General features: G+C 38.2%; 1 protein-coding gene across 1 annotated transcript; it reads right to left on the bottom strand.

Moving 5' to 3' along the window:
* Positions 1 to 6393: 6393 nt before the first annotated feature.
* Positions 6394 to 14001, bottom strand: LOC102205073 (adenylate kinase 7-like). The gene is made up of 18 exons (XM_013911885.1): positions 13747 to 14001; positions 13511 to 13660; positions 12738 to 12852; positions 12408 to 12502; positions 12221 to 12331; positions 11990 to 12073; positions 11817 to 11905; positions 11634 to 11724; positions 10858 to 10935; positions 10278 to 10427; positions 9417 to 9545; positions 9093 to 9198; positions 8658 to 8786; positions 8489 to 8572; positions 8205 to 8402; positions 7618 to 7835; positions 7367 to 7525; positions 6394 to 7275 (listed from the first exon to the last, which is right to left on the bottom strand). The coding sequence occupies exons 1-18, from the start codon at positions 13822 to 13824 to the stop codon at positions 7246 to 7248; spliced, it is 2094 nt and encodes a 697-aa protein (XP_013767339.1). The 5' UTR covers positions 13825 to 14001; the 3' UTR covers positions 6394 to 7245.
* Between the last annotated feature and the right edge of the window lie 4271 nt (positions 14002 to 18272).

Raw genomic sequence — 18272 nt, forward strand, 5'->3', positions numbered from 1 at the left:
TGTGTGTGTGTGTGTGTGTGTGTGTGTGTGTGTGTGTGTGTGTGTGGCTGATACATGGCAGTGGAATGATTTATTCCTTAAAGTGTGAAGACAAGATATGCAAGATTACATGTGACATCTATGGCATGTTTTTCTGTGTTATCACAATGACAAATACAGAAATGGTTCACTACACTTCCCCATCCAGTTAGAGCCATGGGTATAAAGGTGTGTGTGTGGTCCCCATCTAACATGTTCAACCACCAGCAGATGTTAGGGTGACCACTACGGGGGTGGCATGCTATTTCCACTGCATGCGTGTGTGCGTGACCTGTACAAGGGGTGGTAGAGGTTGTTGTGACTGGAAGCCCAGCAGATAAAACAACACAGCTGAGACCACCACAGCCCTCACACTGACTCTTCTCTAACCCTCACCCCAACCCTAAACTGAGTCTCAACAACAAGATTAATACAAGCACACACACACACACACACTGGGACACACAAGCTGTGTGCAGACTACTCGGCACCATGGGTAATTTTACAGTTTTACACAGATGAATATATTCAGTCTTTTCTGCCTCTCATTTGCTGTAGGTGAAAAATGGATTGCAGAATGGAGAAAATGACAACATATTTCCTATACACTGGAATTTAAACACACACTCACAAACACACACACATTGACACACACACACACACACACACACACACGCAGTTGTTGTGTGGCTCAGCACCTAAAATGACCCGTATAAGATAAGCAGGGGAATTTAACTACATCTGAAAAGTGATAGAAGTGGAAAGGTGTTGTGTGCTATGTGTATTTATATTGCATAATGCAGTTATTATCTGAACTTTATGCTCATAGTCTTCAGATAATAAATAGGGCATGTAAACGGTACTATCGTCCAAGCAGCGAAACACAAAACAACATGACCCCCACCTGTCTCTGTAGCCCGGCTAAGTATTTCATTCGTTTGCATGCTCTCCTCATATTTGCGTGGATCTGATACTCTGGGTAATTCGGCTTCCTCCCACAGCCCAAAGACATAGGAACTAGGAAGTGAAGTTTCCAAATTACCCAGCAAGCATTTCTACATTGAGCAACAGCCAGTTGACCGTCTGTTCCCGACATTTAGTCTTGGCTAAAAAAAGAGTTATTAACTGAAAGTCATGCCAGCATTAAAAATGCAGCCTCAATGTCTGCTGGATGTCCTCAGTGGAAAGTTTCTGTTCGAAAATTCAATCAAAATGAAACGAACAAAGCATTCTAGCTTCTGAGAAGAGTAACAAACTCATGAGAAGCACTCCTGCTTTTACGTGCATTTCTTAGCTCGACAGTGTGAAGACACAGTTAGCACAATAAATATTACCACGCAGTAAATGAGACACAATACCATCAGATACACTGTGGATATTTGCAATTTGAACACAGGTGTTGTTTATATCTATCAAACAGACATCTAGGTTATGAATATCTATATTCAATTTCTTTATCACAATAATCTAATTGATATTTTTTTGCTTTTGTTAGAAATTCTCTGACATGTCCATCTATAGTTCAGTGTTATACCACAGCCAGTTTTGATCTGAGAAATAGTAACACTGTTTCCATCTGTTATATGTGGATTCATGGATCCAGGTTCACACTCACTCCAGATGTATTGTCTGGGACTGTAGCCCTCGTCTGTTTGTGAAATTACTTAAAAAACAACAGTGACCTTCCTGCTCAGCACCAAACAGCAGACACAAGTAGCGACTAGCTGGTGAATGATTGGACCAGTTAGTAGCAAAAGAGTCACCAAAAAAATAAATAAATAAATAAAAATAAATGACATATGGAAATTTCTAAAATTCTTTTAGGAATAAAAACCAAATAAAGGCACTTTGAAAACTAGCTGAAAAATTGTGATAATAATTCTTACCTTCATAATCACCCATTAAGAGACCTATCCTCCTTGTAGTAGATTCGTGGAAGCACAAGATTAATGGAATTTATGGCAACGTAATGGTGATGATGTATGTATGTATGGAATGACATATGTAAGACCATATGTGTTTTAAAAAGTAAAGTCATTTTTAAATTTATTATATTTTAATAATATTCAGTTATATTATTATGGTAGCTGGGTGAATGAATGGATTCCAACGGTAAAAAAAAAAAAAGGAGGGGGAAAGAAAAAATAGAGGGGTACCCAAAGGAAGGTGAAGAAAAGGGGGTAGCAGGTTAAGAGGGCAGGCCTGTTATGGTCTGTTTTAAGATGGGAGGGGTGATGCGATTCCTCTATTTGGAAATGGAGGTGGATGTTGTACTTGGAAAATAAAAGAGGAGGTTCTGATAGAGGCTGGATGTTTGGGGTGGTTGAATCATACGTGCAGTGAAAAGGCTGCACAATGGTATTATTATTTTTGTAACCAACAGTGACTTGGACATTGCTTTGCATGAGATGCGTTACTGATAAAATCCCCCAGTACGAACTTAAAATGACACATTACATCTACATCCAGGAAAAAAGAAGAGAAAAACACGATGATGTAAAATCAGGAAGCACCGAGAGGAAAACTGCACTCAAAATAAAGATGAAATAAATGAAACAAGTAATTTAAAAAAGGTCGAGGGAAGAGGATTTTCTTTCCATTTTAAGTCTTCTGTATTTCATCTGCTTGAGCTGACGCCCTTCATCACAGAATGAAACCTTTCTTCCCTGTCTGCTGCTTGTTCAGGTGAAAGTTCTCACTATTCCTGGCACCCAGGATTAAAGGCTTTCCACTGGAGAGCAGCCATTATCGTGGACCAGACACTGACCTCTGGCTGTTACTGCTGAGGAGTTTCACAAGTGAACACTCAACTCTTTGATTTAGTTTATATGAATGTTTAGATGTGCAATATGACTCTCAGTTTTACTATCAAATCAAAGGTGGAAAATTAATTAGACCATGAGTTGCCTCCATGTTTTTTGTGTCTGTGGTTTTGAATTGATACTCATGGAAGGATTTGAACTGTAACCTGTTGTTCATATTTGTTAACTGCGTGCATGAATACAGGGGAGAGCTTAACTAGCAGTTCATAAATAAATGACTACTACTCTTTTTTCTCAGGACTCGCATAACTAACAGTAGGTCAGTCACCCTGAGGACAAAATCCAATGGAATAACACCACCAGATGAAAAGGTCTTCACAAACCTTCTTTCTATGATCTTGAACCGTCCATGAAGTTACACAGATGAATCCTTTCCATCAGCTTAAGTATCAAAAGTGATTTCTGAGTGGACTTTACAGAAAAAGGGGGATTCCCAACAAAGAGGAGAGCGCAATTGCATAACCCCGGTTCAACACCTTTTTTCTAACATGCAACAGAGAAGGTGAGAAGTTTTAGTACAACAGCAGTTGGACAAGCTCATGTGCTGGCTTTCAGAAACAAATACTACAGTTGTTTACAACAAATTCCCAGCATTCCTTTTGACTTTTCTGGAATGCCAGATGGGTGAAATTAAACTAAATTGATATCTGGCAAATGTAAACAAGTGGTGCATGTTAACACTATGAGAATCATTCACATTAAGTTCCTTTAAAAAATAAAACTTTTACCAAACTGCAAAAAAGTACATAGTTAAAAAAAGAAAATAGCCTTTAATAGGTGGGATAATACAATCCTTTCCCAGCAGTAAAATACTGGAAACGAGGGTGGAGCTGGCTGAATTTTGGGGCCAGTAAAAGCTAAACCATGCACACATCTACACTGACATGAATTATGGGAACTATGGGAGTTTGGCAGGAGATTGCTCAATAAATATGAAATTAAATATCGGTGACAGAGCTGGACCTGCTCTCTGCAGGGGAAATCTGTTTTAATTTGCTTCTGCCAGACCAGTCGGGCTCTCACAGTGTGACTGCCAACACTTACTGTGGGTGATTGAGACGAACCTTTCACCTCCTGCTAATTATACCCTTCCTCGCCAGTATTTTACTCCTCTACACTCCATCTCTTCCACACATGCAAGGACATTGCCATCAAATTGAGAAGTTTGGTAGATCTCCTATTATTCTGATGTGATTTACATGCTAAAATTGAATTATTATTGAAGGAAAATCCCAAAATTAAAGAATGGTTTATACAGCAGACACACCTTTTGGGCACAGATCAGTCTAAATGCATGTGATTTTATCATTTATTACCTAAAGTGGTAAATAGTTCCCTCAACAGGAAGGTTAACCAAATCTCAGGAAGCTAAATGTGAGTCAGAGACTATGTATGTGTATAGGATAATATGGAACACACTGTTAATGCTGTGAGACAGCCTTAAAGGGACATGTGATGACATATGATGTGATGCGTGTCGTTTTATGTCATGTTCCTGTAAAAATGAAACGAGTCTTTGAAAAGCCTTCCACCACCTTTACCCCAGTAGTTTCTCAGTATTTCTTGTAATTGCATCTAATTTACTTTATGCTGTCGTACAAATTCTACTGAAATCTGAACATCTTGGGACTTTGAGGTGAATTATTTGTGTATAGCTAAGGCAGCAAAAGACGGTGATGGGTTATTTGACCTGAATTTGACCCATGATGACAGCCTTCCATGCTTTCTTCATAGCCAGAGGAGAAAAGCCAGGCATCAGAAACACCTCAATAATATAGTGTTGTCTTTTAAAAACTAGAGCCAACCAAAATGTGGAACAATATATCAATATGTGGCACAAGGGCTGAGGGAAAGAAATGCTGCCCTAGAAGGTGGTTGAAACCACACCAATTTAAAAGGAGGGTTGATATTACTTGCAACGCAAAGTAATATCTAGCAGCCTGTCAGAAAAAACCGAGATACAGAAAAACAGGAAGTGATAAATCCAAATTTGAGCATTTTTGGTTCAAGTCACTGCAAGTATGTACAAAGGATGTCAGGTGAAAGGTACAACAGTGTTTATGGCCATCTGTAAAACACGGTGGAGGCTCTGTAATGGTTTACAGCCACATTTCAGTCAGTTGTGGATCTTGTTAAAACTGATGAAATTATGAATGCAGAAAAATACATGAAGATTTTCATGCACCAAGCAATGCCATCTGGAAAGCATCTGATTGACTTCACTTTCAAAGAAATGTGGGGTGTGTTATTTCTGTGTTACCTTACAGCCAGTCCAGGTTGAATCTTGCGACTGCGTTAAGCAGTTTGTTTGTTTTTTCCAAATAACTGATAATACTTGTTTCATGTACAGGGCACAAGTGGTACAAAAAATGGATATATAAGTATACATATCAGTTTGGGTAAGAGGTTTGTTAGCAAACATTAATAAACTGTACTGATCCACTGCACAGACACACAATGTTTAAGCATAAACCTTTGGATGTTTTTGAAAAGCATAGCAGACACAACTTGGTTAGCTAACTGTGTGTGTGTGTTTTAACTCACCCACTAGAGGTATGAAGGGTGAAACTATCCAAAAAAGAACAATTAGTAATGTTGTAAAAAAATAGCATTTTAACGTGACTCTGGTGGGCGGCCACTACAGGAACTGAAGTTTGAGTTTGCGTAGTGTATACTTTGAAAAATTAAATCATAATAAAGAGTAAAATAAGGCTCTTTGTCACCATATCTCCACAAGCCTTGTATGTAAATTAAATATTTACACACCAAGTATTTCTTTTTGAGACTGTTTCACACCGTAACATTATTTATTACACCATATTTGCTGCCACCACCATATTTGACAGTGGGGATGGTGTGTTCAGAGTGATGTGCAGTGTTAAGTTTTCCGCCACACATAGCGTTTTGCATTTTGGCCAAAAAGTTCCATTTTAGTCTCATCTGACCAGAGCACCTTCTTCCACATGTTTGCTGTGTCCCCCACATGGCTTGTGGCAAACTGCAAACGGGACATTTGCAGGGAATCACCATGTCACCATGGGCCTCTTGACTGCATTTCTGATCAGCACTCTCCTTGTTCAGCCTGTGAGTTTAGGTGGATGGCCTTGTCTCGGTAGGTTTACAGTTGAGCCATACTTCTTCCATTTCTGAAAGATCACTTGAACAGTGCTCCGTGGGATGTTCAAGGCTTGGGAAACCTTTTTGTAGCCTAAGCCTGCTTTAAATTTCTCATTAACTTTATCCCTGACCTGTCTGGTGTCTAAATCCAATCGAGAATCTGTGGCAAGAAGGAATTCCAACAAAAATTGATTCATGTTTGTGGCTGTAATGTGAAAAAATGTGGAAAAGTTCAAGGGGGCCGAATACTTTTGCAAGCCACCCTATTCTCTATAGAGCATAAGTGAGCCTAGAGACAGCTCCCTCCTCAGTCACAGACTACAAAGCAGACTGCAGACTTTGCCTTTAATGACCACTACAACAGGAATGCCCCACTCTTATTTTATGACATATTTTACAAGAATATCACAACAAAGGCTTTTTCTTTGTGCAGACTAATTTATTCAGCACAGCAAGAAAGCAGAACAGCAGAACATAAACACTGTCTTGTTATTTGGAAGAATTGAGAAACACATAATTAAAAAAAACCCCAAACAGATTAACTGAAGTAACAATCTTTCCTTTCTCTGTAAAGTTTACAGAAAGACTACCTGCTCCATCTAGTGTTGAAAGAACAAATTTAAAAAAAAAATGGCTGGAGTGAAGTCTCAAATTTTACTCACTGAATTTCTCCCTTGCAGTTTAATTTTATTTATTTTTATTATTAATAACTAGAAAAGCAACATCTATTTTTATTATTTTGATAAATATTAACATATGCAGAAAATACATTAGATTCCATCCCATATGAACAAGGTGTAACAATATATCAATGAAAATATATTTACAAAGTTCTACTTCAATACCTGCAGAGCCTTACACAGTGCTAATTCTAAATAGTACCGTGTTATCATAAAACCAGTCCCAGCATAGTTGTTCTTCCAGTAAGTGCTTACTCAGCAATAGTCTGAGCTGAGTCACCCACCAGCTGGATGCTCAGAGGGGACAGAGCTGTAATCATACTTCTACTACACCTATGAGCATGTAGTACAATTGATACTTAAGGTGTGTTAAAAATTAACTGTTAAAAGTTAATTTTACTGTCAATGCTAAATATTTATTTTTGGTGATGAGCTTTTTGTACAAGTTTTTTAATTGAATGCTGAGTTCATTTTGTAGTGTGCAGATAACACATTCTTTAACAAAATTCTCTTCAAACCATTTCATCTTAATTACAATACTGTAACAGTGTAACAACATAAAAATGCTGCTCAATAGCATCGGAGCACAGCCTTCATCGGAGCAATTCTCATTCTTCTTGTCGTAAAAGATGTTCCGCCTGAAAAAACAATTAAAAAAATTCAACTGCCGTATCAGCTCACTGATGTTCAACAAAGGTAATTCTGTTGGAAAGGGGTTTTTTTAAATACCAAAAAGTCAACAGGGTCCTCCGGTTTAATCTCACTGCACTTTACCATGGCCTCAGTGAGCGAGGGCATCACATACTTCATCAGGTAGTTTCGCAGGGGAAGAGCTTGAACTTCCAGCTGCTCACTCTCTTGTCTCTTCACCTCTGATAAATTTTTCTGCTAATGATTAAATCATTTAACCTGCAGTTAGTATTTAAGAGTCATTTGCTCCTCTGCATCTTCTGGTATGAAACACTCACAGTGTTACTTACCCAGTCCTCATACTGAGCAGCCATCTCAGCCAGTACAGCCTCATTCCTGAGTTTCCTCTCAGCAGCCTCTGCGGACCGTTTCTGCCTCCTCTCTTCCTCTTTTTTCTGGTCCTGCTCCTCCTGCTCCTCTGGACTCAAGCCATAATTCTTAGGAGGGCCCACCACCCGTGTGATCATCTTCATGATGTCTGTGTATTCTGGATCATCTGTCCTGACCTCTGGAGAAGAAGAAATCACACAAACAGAGCCACTGTAAACAGGAAAGACCTTTTTTTCGTGGGTAACTGACTGCTAATAATGGTTGCAGTTTACTTTCTACCTTTCTGTACATGTATAGGGTTACACATTGAATCTACATAATATTATAAATCTGGCCCCTGACGCTGAAAAGAGCAAAAGACTAATAGAAACAGACAATATGGAGACAGAGTCGGACACTCTCACATCCACCAAACATGTTCTGAAATGTTTGACAGCTTTACTGTTCTGTTCATGGTTTATCATTTATGGGCTCTTCAGTACTCTTTGCCTCTTGTTTGTGATCAGTTTATCAGAGTGCAGTGTTGTGGTGGCTTTGCAGACAGTACCGATATGTAATGGGTGAATCTCAATCTGATCAAAGTAGTCACACACTGTTTCCTCAGCTCCACTGAGCTGTCTGTGTTTTGTCAGGCGAGGTACAAATTCATCCTGGGTGTAGCGCATTTTTTCTGCCACATTTTCTGGAAGTCCTTGTACTCTTCTTGTCAGGAAGTCATCTGATGCATCAAGGGCAAAAACATACTCTGCAACACATGTTGGAAACAGAAGTAAGTCCATTCTGATAAGTCAGCAAAGGCTTAGACAAAGACATAACAAAGACATAAACAACCTGGAGCGATGGCCTGTTTGTAGGCTGGTGCTTTGGACATCAATGCCAAATCCTCTTTCCCAGCATCCTCATCCACATTCACATCTGAGCAACAGAAACAAGCGCTATACTTTATGAGACAAAGACTTTAAAAGATTATACAGTGACTCAAATAATTGATGAAACCGACCAGAGAAAATCATCTTCGCTTGCTCATAAGTCTTAGGGAAACCATCAAGAACAAAGCCTTGGTTCTTACATGGCTTTGAGTTTAGTTTTTCTTCCACAATTTCAAAAAGGAGACGGTCAACCAGTCGACCTGATGGAACAAAACACTAGTTTGAATAAACCACAGAAATCTGAACACAGACACACAGAATCTGAGAGTTTGGGTAAGTTGAAGCCTTTCGAAACAGAGACCCCAACAAATTGTGATTTACAATGCTGTCCATCCCTCCACAAAAGCGTGTTGTTTTAGAGACTTTTCAAGTAAGTTTCAAGTAAAAGAAAAAAAAACCTAGACTGAAAAAGACTTCAAAGAAAGATTTTTAAATAAATCAAACGTGTTTTGCAGTTTTCAGCCTCACAAGATTATCTTATTTAAGGTTATAATTCTGTTACCAACCTTGATTTTCTTTCATGCTTTTGTGAATATTCCCCAGTTGTGTCTGTGCAGCAGTCATTATCTCTTGACTGATATTTTCAGGGTTAGGTCCATTTACTATCTCCTTCTGCAGCATACAAAAGAAACATAAGAGATTTTCTTTATTTTTAAATGTCACTGGTACCACATACGGTAACAAGTCTCAAAGTACACCTGCATTAGTACATCGACTGCCTTCACAGAAAGACTTCCACAGGAGGGCAGCACATTTTCCTGTAGCTGCAGGACAGCAGTGAGAGGAAAATCAACTGTCTGGTATGTATGTGCAGTTCTGCTTCCACTGACCAGTTGCGCAATCTTCTCTTCGAGGACCTCTTTGAGCTTGATTTGATGCAACCGGTAATGATGGCAGAGCTTTCCTGCAAGGGTGGTTTTCCCCACAGCTGGAGGTCCAAGCAGCAAGATTCGAATGGGCTAAACAAGAACAATTTTTTAAAAAGTCGATGATTCAGAAAAGTTTTTGTTTTTCAGAAATGATCAGCTGTCATGAAAGAACAAGCGAGAGATACAGAAACAAACACTGGATGCATTGTAGCTCAATTTTCAGTTTTCCTGCCACCAAGTGGGACACCTACATTTTGTAGGATACATACATTTTTACCTACATTTTCATACTCATTTTCTGTCTATGATTTACACACACAGTCGTATTTAACACTTGTGATTACGGCAGTGGAATGAAGAGCTAACGTTGTTGTCACACATTCCAGATAACAGTTGGGACAACTTTCGGTCTTCAATAGGTTTTTCAAAATCTCTTCAAATTGAACACATGGACTGGCATGAATCCCAAGATGAATCGATGAGCTCTTCATAATTAGTTGCTTAATTGATTATTCAGAGCAATGCAGTGTCCTCATCTGCAGCTGCAGTGTCTACCATCTGATCAATTTTTTGCAGAATGACCAGATGGTATTTTTTTAAAATTCTCCACAAATCAGAACGTATGAATTACAATATAATACTATAGTAATATAATGATGTGTAATATACAAATATACTGGGAAAAAAGTGAGAAAAGTATTTTCTTTTCTATTTCAGGTTTTCTCAAAATTTATGATGACTTAAGCAAATGATGTAGCACATCCTAAAAGATGCACTAATTTGCATAAATGAAATTTCATTTGACAGACTTGGAACACTCACAAGCAGCTGCCAGGCGTCTTTGTATTCCTGCACAATGTTATCCATGTTTTCAACCATCCCAGCTTCGGACGTCCAGCTTAGGTTGAAAAAGTCATTTATGATAAAGGTCTCCAGGCGGAGGTTGATGCCGAGGCACTCCAGTTCCTCTGGCTGAAATAAAAAGGTGTTAAATTACCAACAGTGTGTTTGATAATAAATATTTTTCAGCAAACATCTAAATAGCACAGATGTTTACTACAAGCCAAACAAACAGCAGATAGTTTATTTGATCCATATTTACAGAAACTGGAGTTGTAGCAGCAAACAGCTCGGAAAGAAAATACATTTTAAATCTCTCAACAACAGAAATTGAACGCAAACTTTTGAGTCTTTTGCTTGTGTCACAAGCTGTTATTGCAACACTTTCAGGGACTAAAGAAAACATTTACATTTGCAAGTGACAGTAATAGCAGTACTAAGCTTGGGTGAGTAGTCTGCTTAAAATACTTATATGTAGAGCTCTAGATCTTTGCATTATAGGCAGAAAAAAAATCTAAATCATCTTAAAATGAGATAAAATAAATCACATAGTTTACAGTACCTTAAACGCCTTCATGACAATCGCTTCCTGTGGTGGTAATTTCTGAATTTCTTCTGGTCCAAGCACATGACTTATCATCTAAAGACATAAAGGTAAGAAAGAGATTGTTTTGTGTGTTTTTTCTCCTTCTTTGCCAAACGTGACTTCTGACAAAGGATCTCAGTTGGATTTTCATCACCTCAAAAGAGTATTCTTCCTATAAATACACTCACTGGACACTTTATGGGGCGCTCCTTACTAGTTATTAGATACCGTTTTACCTTCAAAGCTGCCTTAATTCTTCATGGCATAGATTCATCAAGGTGCTGGAAAAATTCCTCAGAAATTTTGACATGACATCATCACACAGTGGCTGGATCTCAAAATCCACCACCACATCTCAAAGGTGCTCTATTGGATTCTGATCGGGTGAATGGCAAGGCCATTTGAGTATGCTGAAATGATGTCATCTGCCTGTCATCTTCAAGAAAAGTGTGAGATGATTTGAGCTTTGTGGCATGGTGTGTTATTTGCTGTTGCTATATATATTTTGGTGAGCCCATGTGAGTAGTTTTCCCTATAATGATGCTCGGTTTGAACTGCAGCAAGTCGGTTTGACCATGTCTACATGGCTATGTGCACTCAGTCGCTGCCATGTGAATGCTAACATTCACATTAACAAGCAACTGAATTACTATAACTAATAAGGTGGCCAGTGAGTGTAGTTTTCAATCTACTGTTTTTCTTCATAATGAAAAGTCTAGCTGTTCTAGTTGGAATTAGAATCACAAAATCACCTGTACAATATCCTCTAAAGTGTTCCTGGAATTATCAATGGCAACAATGTACTTTGGTCTTGGTCTGAGTTGAATGATGTTCTGGATCACTCTGCAAGACAAATATATATTTAGTCCAGGTCTGTGCCATTTATCTCCAAGTATATATAGCATATGTGCAGAAGTACAGTTAAATAAACTCACCCTCCAAGGTCAGATACATGAATCGTGGGAATGTAATTTGTGCCATGTCCAAATATGGGAACTTTTGGAAACTCCATCAGCCAAGAAACCTTTTAGAAATATCAAATACATATTATTCAAGCAGTATAGACAAAGACATGCAGTGTAAAAATGTGTTAATGTGTTAATATTACCTTGAAAAAGTAATGAAAGAGGTCCTCCCCCTTTCCATACTGAAGGCCACTAGCTACAACATAACCGGCAAGTTTGGACTTTTTCTGTAAGATTGAAAAATCAGAGCACTTTTAGTTAGTTTTAGATATATTTATTTTCCTGGGATCCTTATGAAATCTTGGGATGAATTGCTCCTGTTGTTGTGAAACATATTTTGGAGGATTCTGTGATTTTCAGCATCATAATCTTACCCCTTTAGCCAGGTTTAGCACAAGTTTTTCCAAACTGTGGTGTTTTCTGAATGCAGGGTGAGGCCTTCTTCTTATGAACTGTTCCTCTGATACCAGAACATCAGTTTTATCCTGAAGAGTAAGATTACACTCTCAGTCATGGAAATCTGACAAGTTCACACACTGTTTAGCTTTTCTCCAGACTCACTGGGTTTTGAGGTTTAGTCATGGCCCACGTCATTACAGTGGAGACTAAGATGAACAATTTCTGAGACTTGAAGCTCAGCATCTCATTATGAAGGGCTGTTTGTAAAAGAGAATGGGCAGGGATGACAAACAACATTAGCATGTTATTGGAACAATGCAGTCTCTTTTAAATGTTGTCTCATGAAGATAGATAGCGATACATTTAAAATAAGCACATGAGGTACAATCTTGCAAACAGTGCCCTTTAAAGGTACCCGGCCTTTAAAAATCTTTGTCTATGATTAAAAAAATCGAATCCTTCACTGGTCTTGTAGAAGTCTTACAGTCATACCTGTAAGAACCCACGTTGCTTCTTCAACCTGTTGCTGTGTGGCACTTTCTGAGATGTTGTACACCACCACATCACACTCCAGCAGGTGCTGGAGGAGCTCATCACTGCTTGGTGACTGCAAAAGGAAATTGTATACCCTATTAAACGTTCAATTGTTCTTGCTGTGTCCATAAATATATTTAAATTAAAGTTGCTTAGTCTAAAAATAATTGGTTTTAAAAATACGGCATTTAAAATTATTTGTCCTTATCAGAATCTTAACGTATGATGTTCTATAAACACACTGCCCGGAGCAAAAAAATGTCACATACTCATATTATTCATAGGACCACCGTTAGCTTTGATGACGACACGCATTTGCAGGAGTATCGATTGGATAACTTTATGCAATGCCATGACATTTTTTTATACAGAGTTGCACTTATTTTTCACTAAATCTCAGTGGGGTTAAGGTCTGGACTCTGTGGTGGCCAATCCATGTGTGAAATTAATGTCTCCCAGAGCCACTCCTTTATGCCTTAAGCCCAATGAACCCTGGCGTGTATCTTGCATGTATACCTGTTTCATCAGGGAAGAAACGCACCCATCGATGGAAAAACCTCCTCATTCAGTATATTCACATACTCAGCTGACCCAAATGTTTTGGCATATAATGTTGCTAACCTAACCAACTGGAGCAACCCCAGATCATGACAATGTCCCACAGTCTTAACTGGAGCAACCCCAGATCATGACAATGTCCCACAGTCTTTCGCATTTAGCACCTCGCTCACCTCATATTTCTCCCGTAGAAAATCCCACTTTTCACCTTTAGAGGAAGGAGACACCGTACCGACGACATGGAAAGCAGGTTCACCTTCATGGGAGGCTAATGCCTCTGCTTCTTCCTCATCCTCAGAGGTCACCACGCATGAGGCTAAAAACTGTTCAGACAAGTCAGTAATATTAAAATGGACTAATGTGACCGGTTAGGCAGGAACAATAAAAACTCTCTTTTCCCTATATTTACCTTTGCGATGTGCTTGGAGGAATATCTGTCAACATCGTTGATAAAAATTCGCTTAGTTTGTTGCTTGTTGTCCCCCATTTTAAAAACTAACGCCTTGACTGATTTAAAAAGCAATATTTATTACCAGACTGTAAGTTTTACAACAGGAAATGAGAAATGCGAGAAAGACAGAGAAACTTCCATCTTGCACCTAGTCTTCTTAAATGTTGCTAGGGACTCGCTACTGTTGCTATGGCTGAGCCAATGAAGCTCGCTAGCTAGCTCTCGAGCGCTTCCATGGCAAGGGGTATGGAGGGCCAGGAGTGACAAAATTAATTAATTAAATACGCCATTAAATAATTAAATGTGTCAATGGTTAATTAATTAATTAAATAAAATTTGAAATAATTTATTAAGTGTTTTAAATGAAATGAATAGGCATTTAATTAATTATTGACACGATGAATTAACTATTTAATGGTGTATCTAATTAAATCATTTTGTTACTCATGGCTCTCCAAAGTGAGTAGCCCCCATTTTAAAACAACTTTTAAACATTATTAACATGTTTCATTTCCCCCTCATTTAACCCCTTCCTCTCTTCTGCCCTCTTTCCCCATTTAACATTATCTGCTTCTACTATGCCCTCTCATTGCCTCCTTGCTTTCGTTTGCTGCTTTCTTTCCACCCACTATTAGATCTCTGCCTTCCTCTTTCCTCTTCTTTCCCTCTCTTCCTTTCCAGCCCAATTCTTCACCTTTTAGATAGAAGCATGAAGAAACAGGGTGAGGCTGTACCTCTCTGGACTGCTAACAGGGTTGGGCTGTGAGTTTTTTTCCCATTAAAGTGACAGTTAGCTACATGCAGAACAATTAGCTGGAATATTTCAAAGAGAGAATAAGATCCATCAGCGTGAACTATCGCATGTCCGGCATGAACTGCCCGAAACCGGAAGTGACGTCATTTTGCGGAAATGTAGTTTTTTACCATCGTGACCATATGCGCCTATACTTGTGTTTTTAAAAGTTATGTTTGACTTTATGACTTTCTGTGTCGTTTCTGGGATGCTGAGGACTCATATTGTACTACTGGAAATATTTTATTTTGATGCATATGCTGTTATTTTGCAAATTTGCACTATAATATATTTTTTCATTTTTCCTGCAGTATATGAAAATTGGTGTATCTCAAAAATAAAACTATGAAGACACTTAAAATAAATTTCCTTTGGTGGGAAACTAGTTTGTGCAACTTTTTTGTATTTACAGTTTTGAGGGATAAGCCTCTTAAATTTCTCTAACTAGAAATATATGTTAAAAAAAACAGAAACGATTTTAATTTTTTTTGTAGTTTATTGCACTTTTTTGCAATTTATGTAATTACTATGCACTTAATGCAGACATATTATTAAAATTTGGGCTATAATGGTTGTATTGATGTATAGCAACTTGAAATGCTCCAAAAAATGGCTCCACAGCATGTAAAAATATACTATAAGCTCTGGCGGACTTGGTTCTATGGTAGGTCTTAAAGGGTTAAAGAGACAGCGCTGTGCAAATGCATATTTGGTAAGTTTGACCTTTTATTGTTGTTTTATGAGCCTAAAGTGAACAATAAAACGATCAATTGATGTGCTGGGTGCGTTTAACATTTCCTTTGTCCAGTCTTTGCTAGATTTCTTTGTCTTTCTTAATAACAAGATTTTTATGTCCTGTTACTCTGGAGATGGAGTCGTAGGTCTTCGGATTCTTTTGTCCTCTTGTTGTACAGTTTGTACATCCCGAGGAATGTTTTCTTTTTTTGAAAGGATACACGGCACACCATGCTAAGACATATCAAATGTTCTGCTAATAGCTCTTTCAAACTCAAAATGATGTGACAGTTTGCTGATTTCCGCCTGGTGACTTTCATGTTTATCAGCCCAGTAGTTTACAGACTTTCTCCCAGCTGAAGACAATTAACAAGAGGTTATTCATGTGCTCTAATTCCCCTTTTCCCTTTTTTTTATTTGTAATTTTTTTTGTGTTTATTTTTGTCCTAGATGGCCTGACGCAGCAGGTAGGGGTGAACTCTATGTCTGAGTTTGTCTTTGCTCAAGCTGTCCAGAAATGGCTCAGATGCGCTCCATATCGTATGGGTGGTGCAGGGCACCCAACATCCATCCCCATCCCGGAGTAAATAACAAAAAGTGATGTGAAACAAAGAAATGTAAAAAGGAAACTTTGTCATTTAATAAAGTATTTTGCAAATGATACATGTCTATTGGCCTTTTTTTGTTGTTTGTTTTGTTGTTTGTTTTGTTGTTGTTTCTGATGCTTTATATTTTCGGGATATTACTATTGACATGATACATTGTAACATAATTTTTAACATATAAAGGGTGTCCAATTTGCACAATTATCTGGTGGTTTAAGTATTGATGGAAACTTGCAGTAGTTTAGTATTGATTAAAATAGCTATAGATTGTATATATTTGTAACTGTAGGTTTCCAGTCATGATTTTACTGTTGTTTCAATAGAAACCAACTGTGCGAAAGAGGTGGAAAATCAACGTCATAGTTCAACAGTGTTTAAATATCAGAATCTAACATTGTTTCAATATTAACAGTGTGTCATAATTATATGTTAAATCAATGTCAGCATTCAACATTGGTTCCATATCAAAACCTGACGTTTCAGTATTAAAAAGGGTGCAAGAGTGACGTTAGGTCAACATCAGATTTCAACGTTGATTCAATAGAATCACCTGATATTGACTAAACATTGTTTCAGTGTCTCCTTGCTCTCTGGGAACACACATTTAAAAAACTGTTTTTACATAATCTCAGACCTACTCAGGTTTAGAAGATATAAAAAACTATTTGAAAGCAATCTAACCTAAATTCAGCAGATTTTTTATAGCTTAACCTTACGGTCCTCAAATGCTGAAGAAATGAACTTTTACTCAAATTGCTAATGTGTAGCACTACATTTTTAGAAAATGTAGAGCAGTCTTTCTTTTTCTGAAAGGTATATTGTAAATGGTCAAATGATAAACAAACCCCTGTGTACCTAACAGGCTGTGCAGAAGCAGTTGTTGCTAACAGCTGCTTAAGTGTGTGCATGTGGACGTGGGGGGCTGCAAAGGAGGCAGCTGTCAAGACAGACATACTGTGTGCTTCCTACACTCCCTTATAAGGACGAATGTCCCTCAAAACCATGACCCATTTAAGACCATTCTCTTTTTTCCTGATTAAGACCTGGCGATAAAGATAGGACTGCCAAAAAGTGCTTCTTTGACTTGAAGGGAGCTGTTGACAAAACACAGAAGCAGTTTCACCCAAAGGCTGGTGTGATCGTTCTGCTTCATATGTTTTTGCTCAGAACAGCAAGACAGATTATGGTGAGCACACACTAACGCCATATTGAAACAGGTATATTTGAGCATTTCTGTTGTAACACTTTCACACTTTACTGCAGTAATTCTAGTTATTTTTTTATTCTTCACAAATAAAACACACAGTCTATAAAGTCTCAAATAAATAGCTCCAAAATAAATGCAGAGCCATATATAAAACTGCTTTATTTAACTCAGTTGCAGTTAAATATGATTTTTAACTACCACATATATCTATTTAATATGTAGAAAGTCCATCTTTGCCAACAACATGAGTGCACGTAAAAGCAGGAATTCATGTTTTCTTGTCCAACTATATGATCTGAATGCTTTTTTCAATTCTAAGTCCTTTTGCAGATCATCAAAGGGCAAATGACTCCTGAAGCACTGCGGTCATGCACTATGATTGCTGCTGCTATAAAAATGTAAATATAGAAAATAGAAGAACACAGTGTTCAGATATGACCTGACATAATCTATGCACAGTCTATCCAACATCAACACAGGGCGGTCGTGCCTGATTTTCTTGTTGGAGTCCCCATAGACACTGAGATCACCAGTGATATATCAAGCTCTTTACAAGACCCCAGATCCTTTTCAAATCTGTCTTGATTACAAAAATGATTCTGCTCATGGTAGGTGAGAAAAGATTCCTTCCAATGTTACACAGAAAATTTGATAAACTGGACAATTTAAGGAAGTTGCGATATCCAGTGAAAAAACAAATTTTTGGACGGTGAATTGTATAAACAGACCGTGAGAGTCAAAAAAATGTGAGCAGAAAAAAACAACAAGTAGGTTAGTAGTGCCTTTGCCTTGCACATGGCTACAAATGGAATATTTCAAAGTCTTGATGCTGCGGGGGGTATTTACATTCTTTCTGCACTCGCTGTTGCCTGTTCTGGCTTCAACATGGGGGTAGTGTGAGTTGACGAATAAGGAGTGTGAGCTACGCTGTGTGTGTGGCGACGTGCAGACTCTGGCACCTGCTGCTCTGTATTTCCCTAAAAGGACACTCTGGAGCCAATCAGAACAGAGAACGGATACTCGTCACTCTTGCATTTGCCATCCCAGGAGTCTGTTGTCTGGTGGAGGTTTTGGAACTGCCTTTAGCTCCCTCCATTTACCCCCTTACATGATTGCCTCTCAGCTATCTGGAATTTTATGGCCC

This window comes from Pundamilia nyererei, unplaced genomic scaffold (assembly GCF_000239375.1).
Source record: "Pundamilia nyererei isolate P.nyererei 1_Seehausen unplaced genomic scaffold, PunNye1.0 scaffold00074, whole genome shotgun sequence".
Taxonomy (NCBI): Eukaryota; Metazoa; Chordata; class Actinopteri; order Cichliformes; family Cichlidae; genus Pundamilia; species Pundamilia nyererei.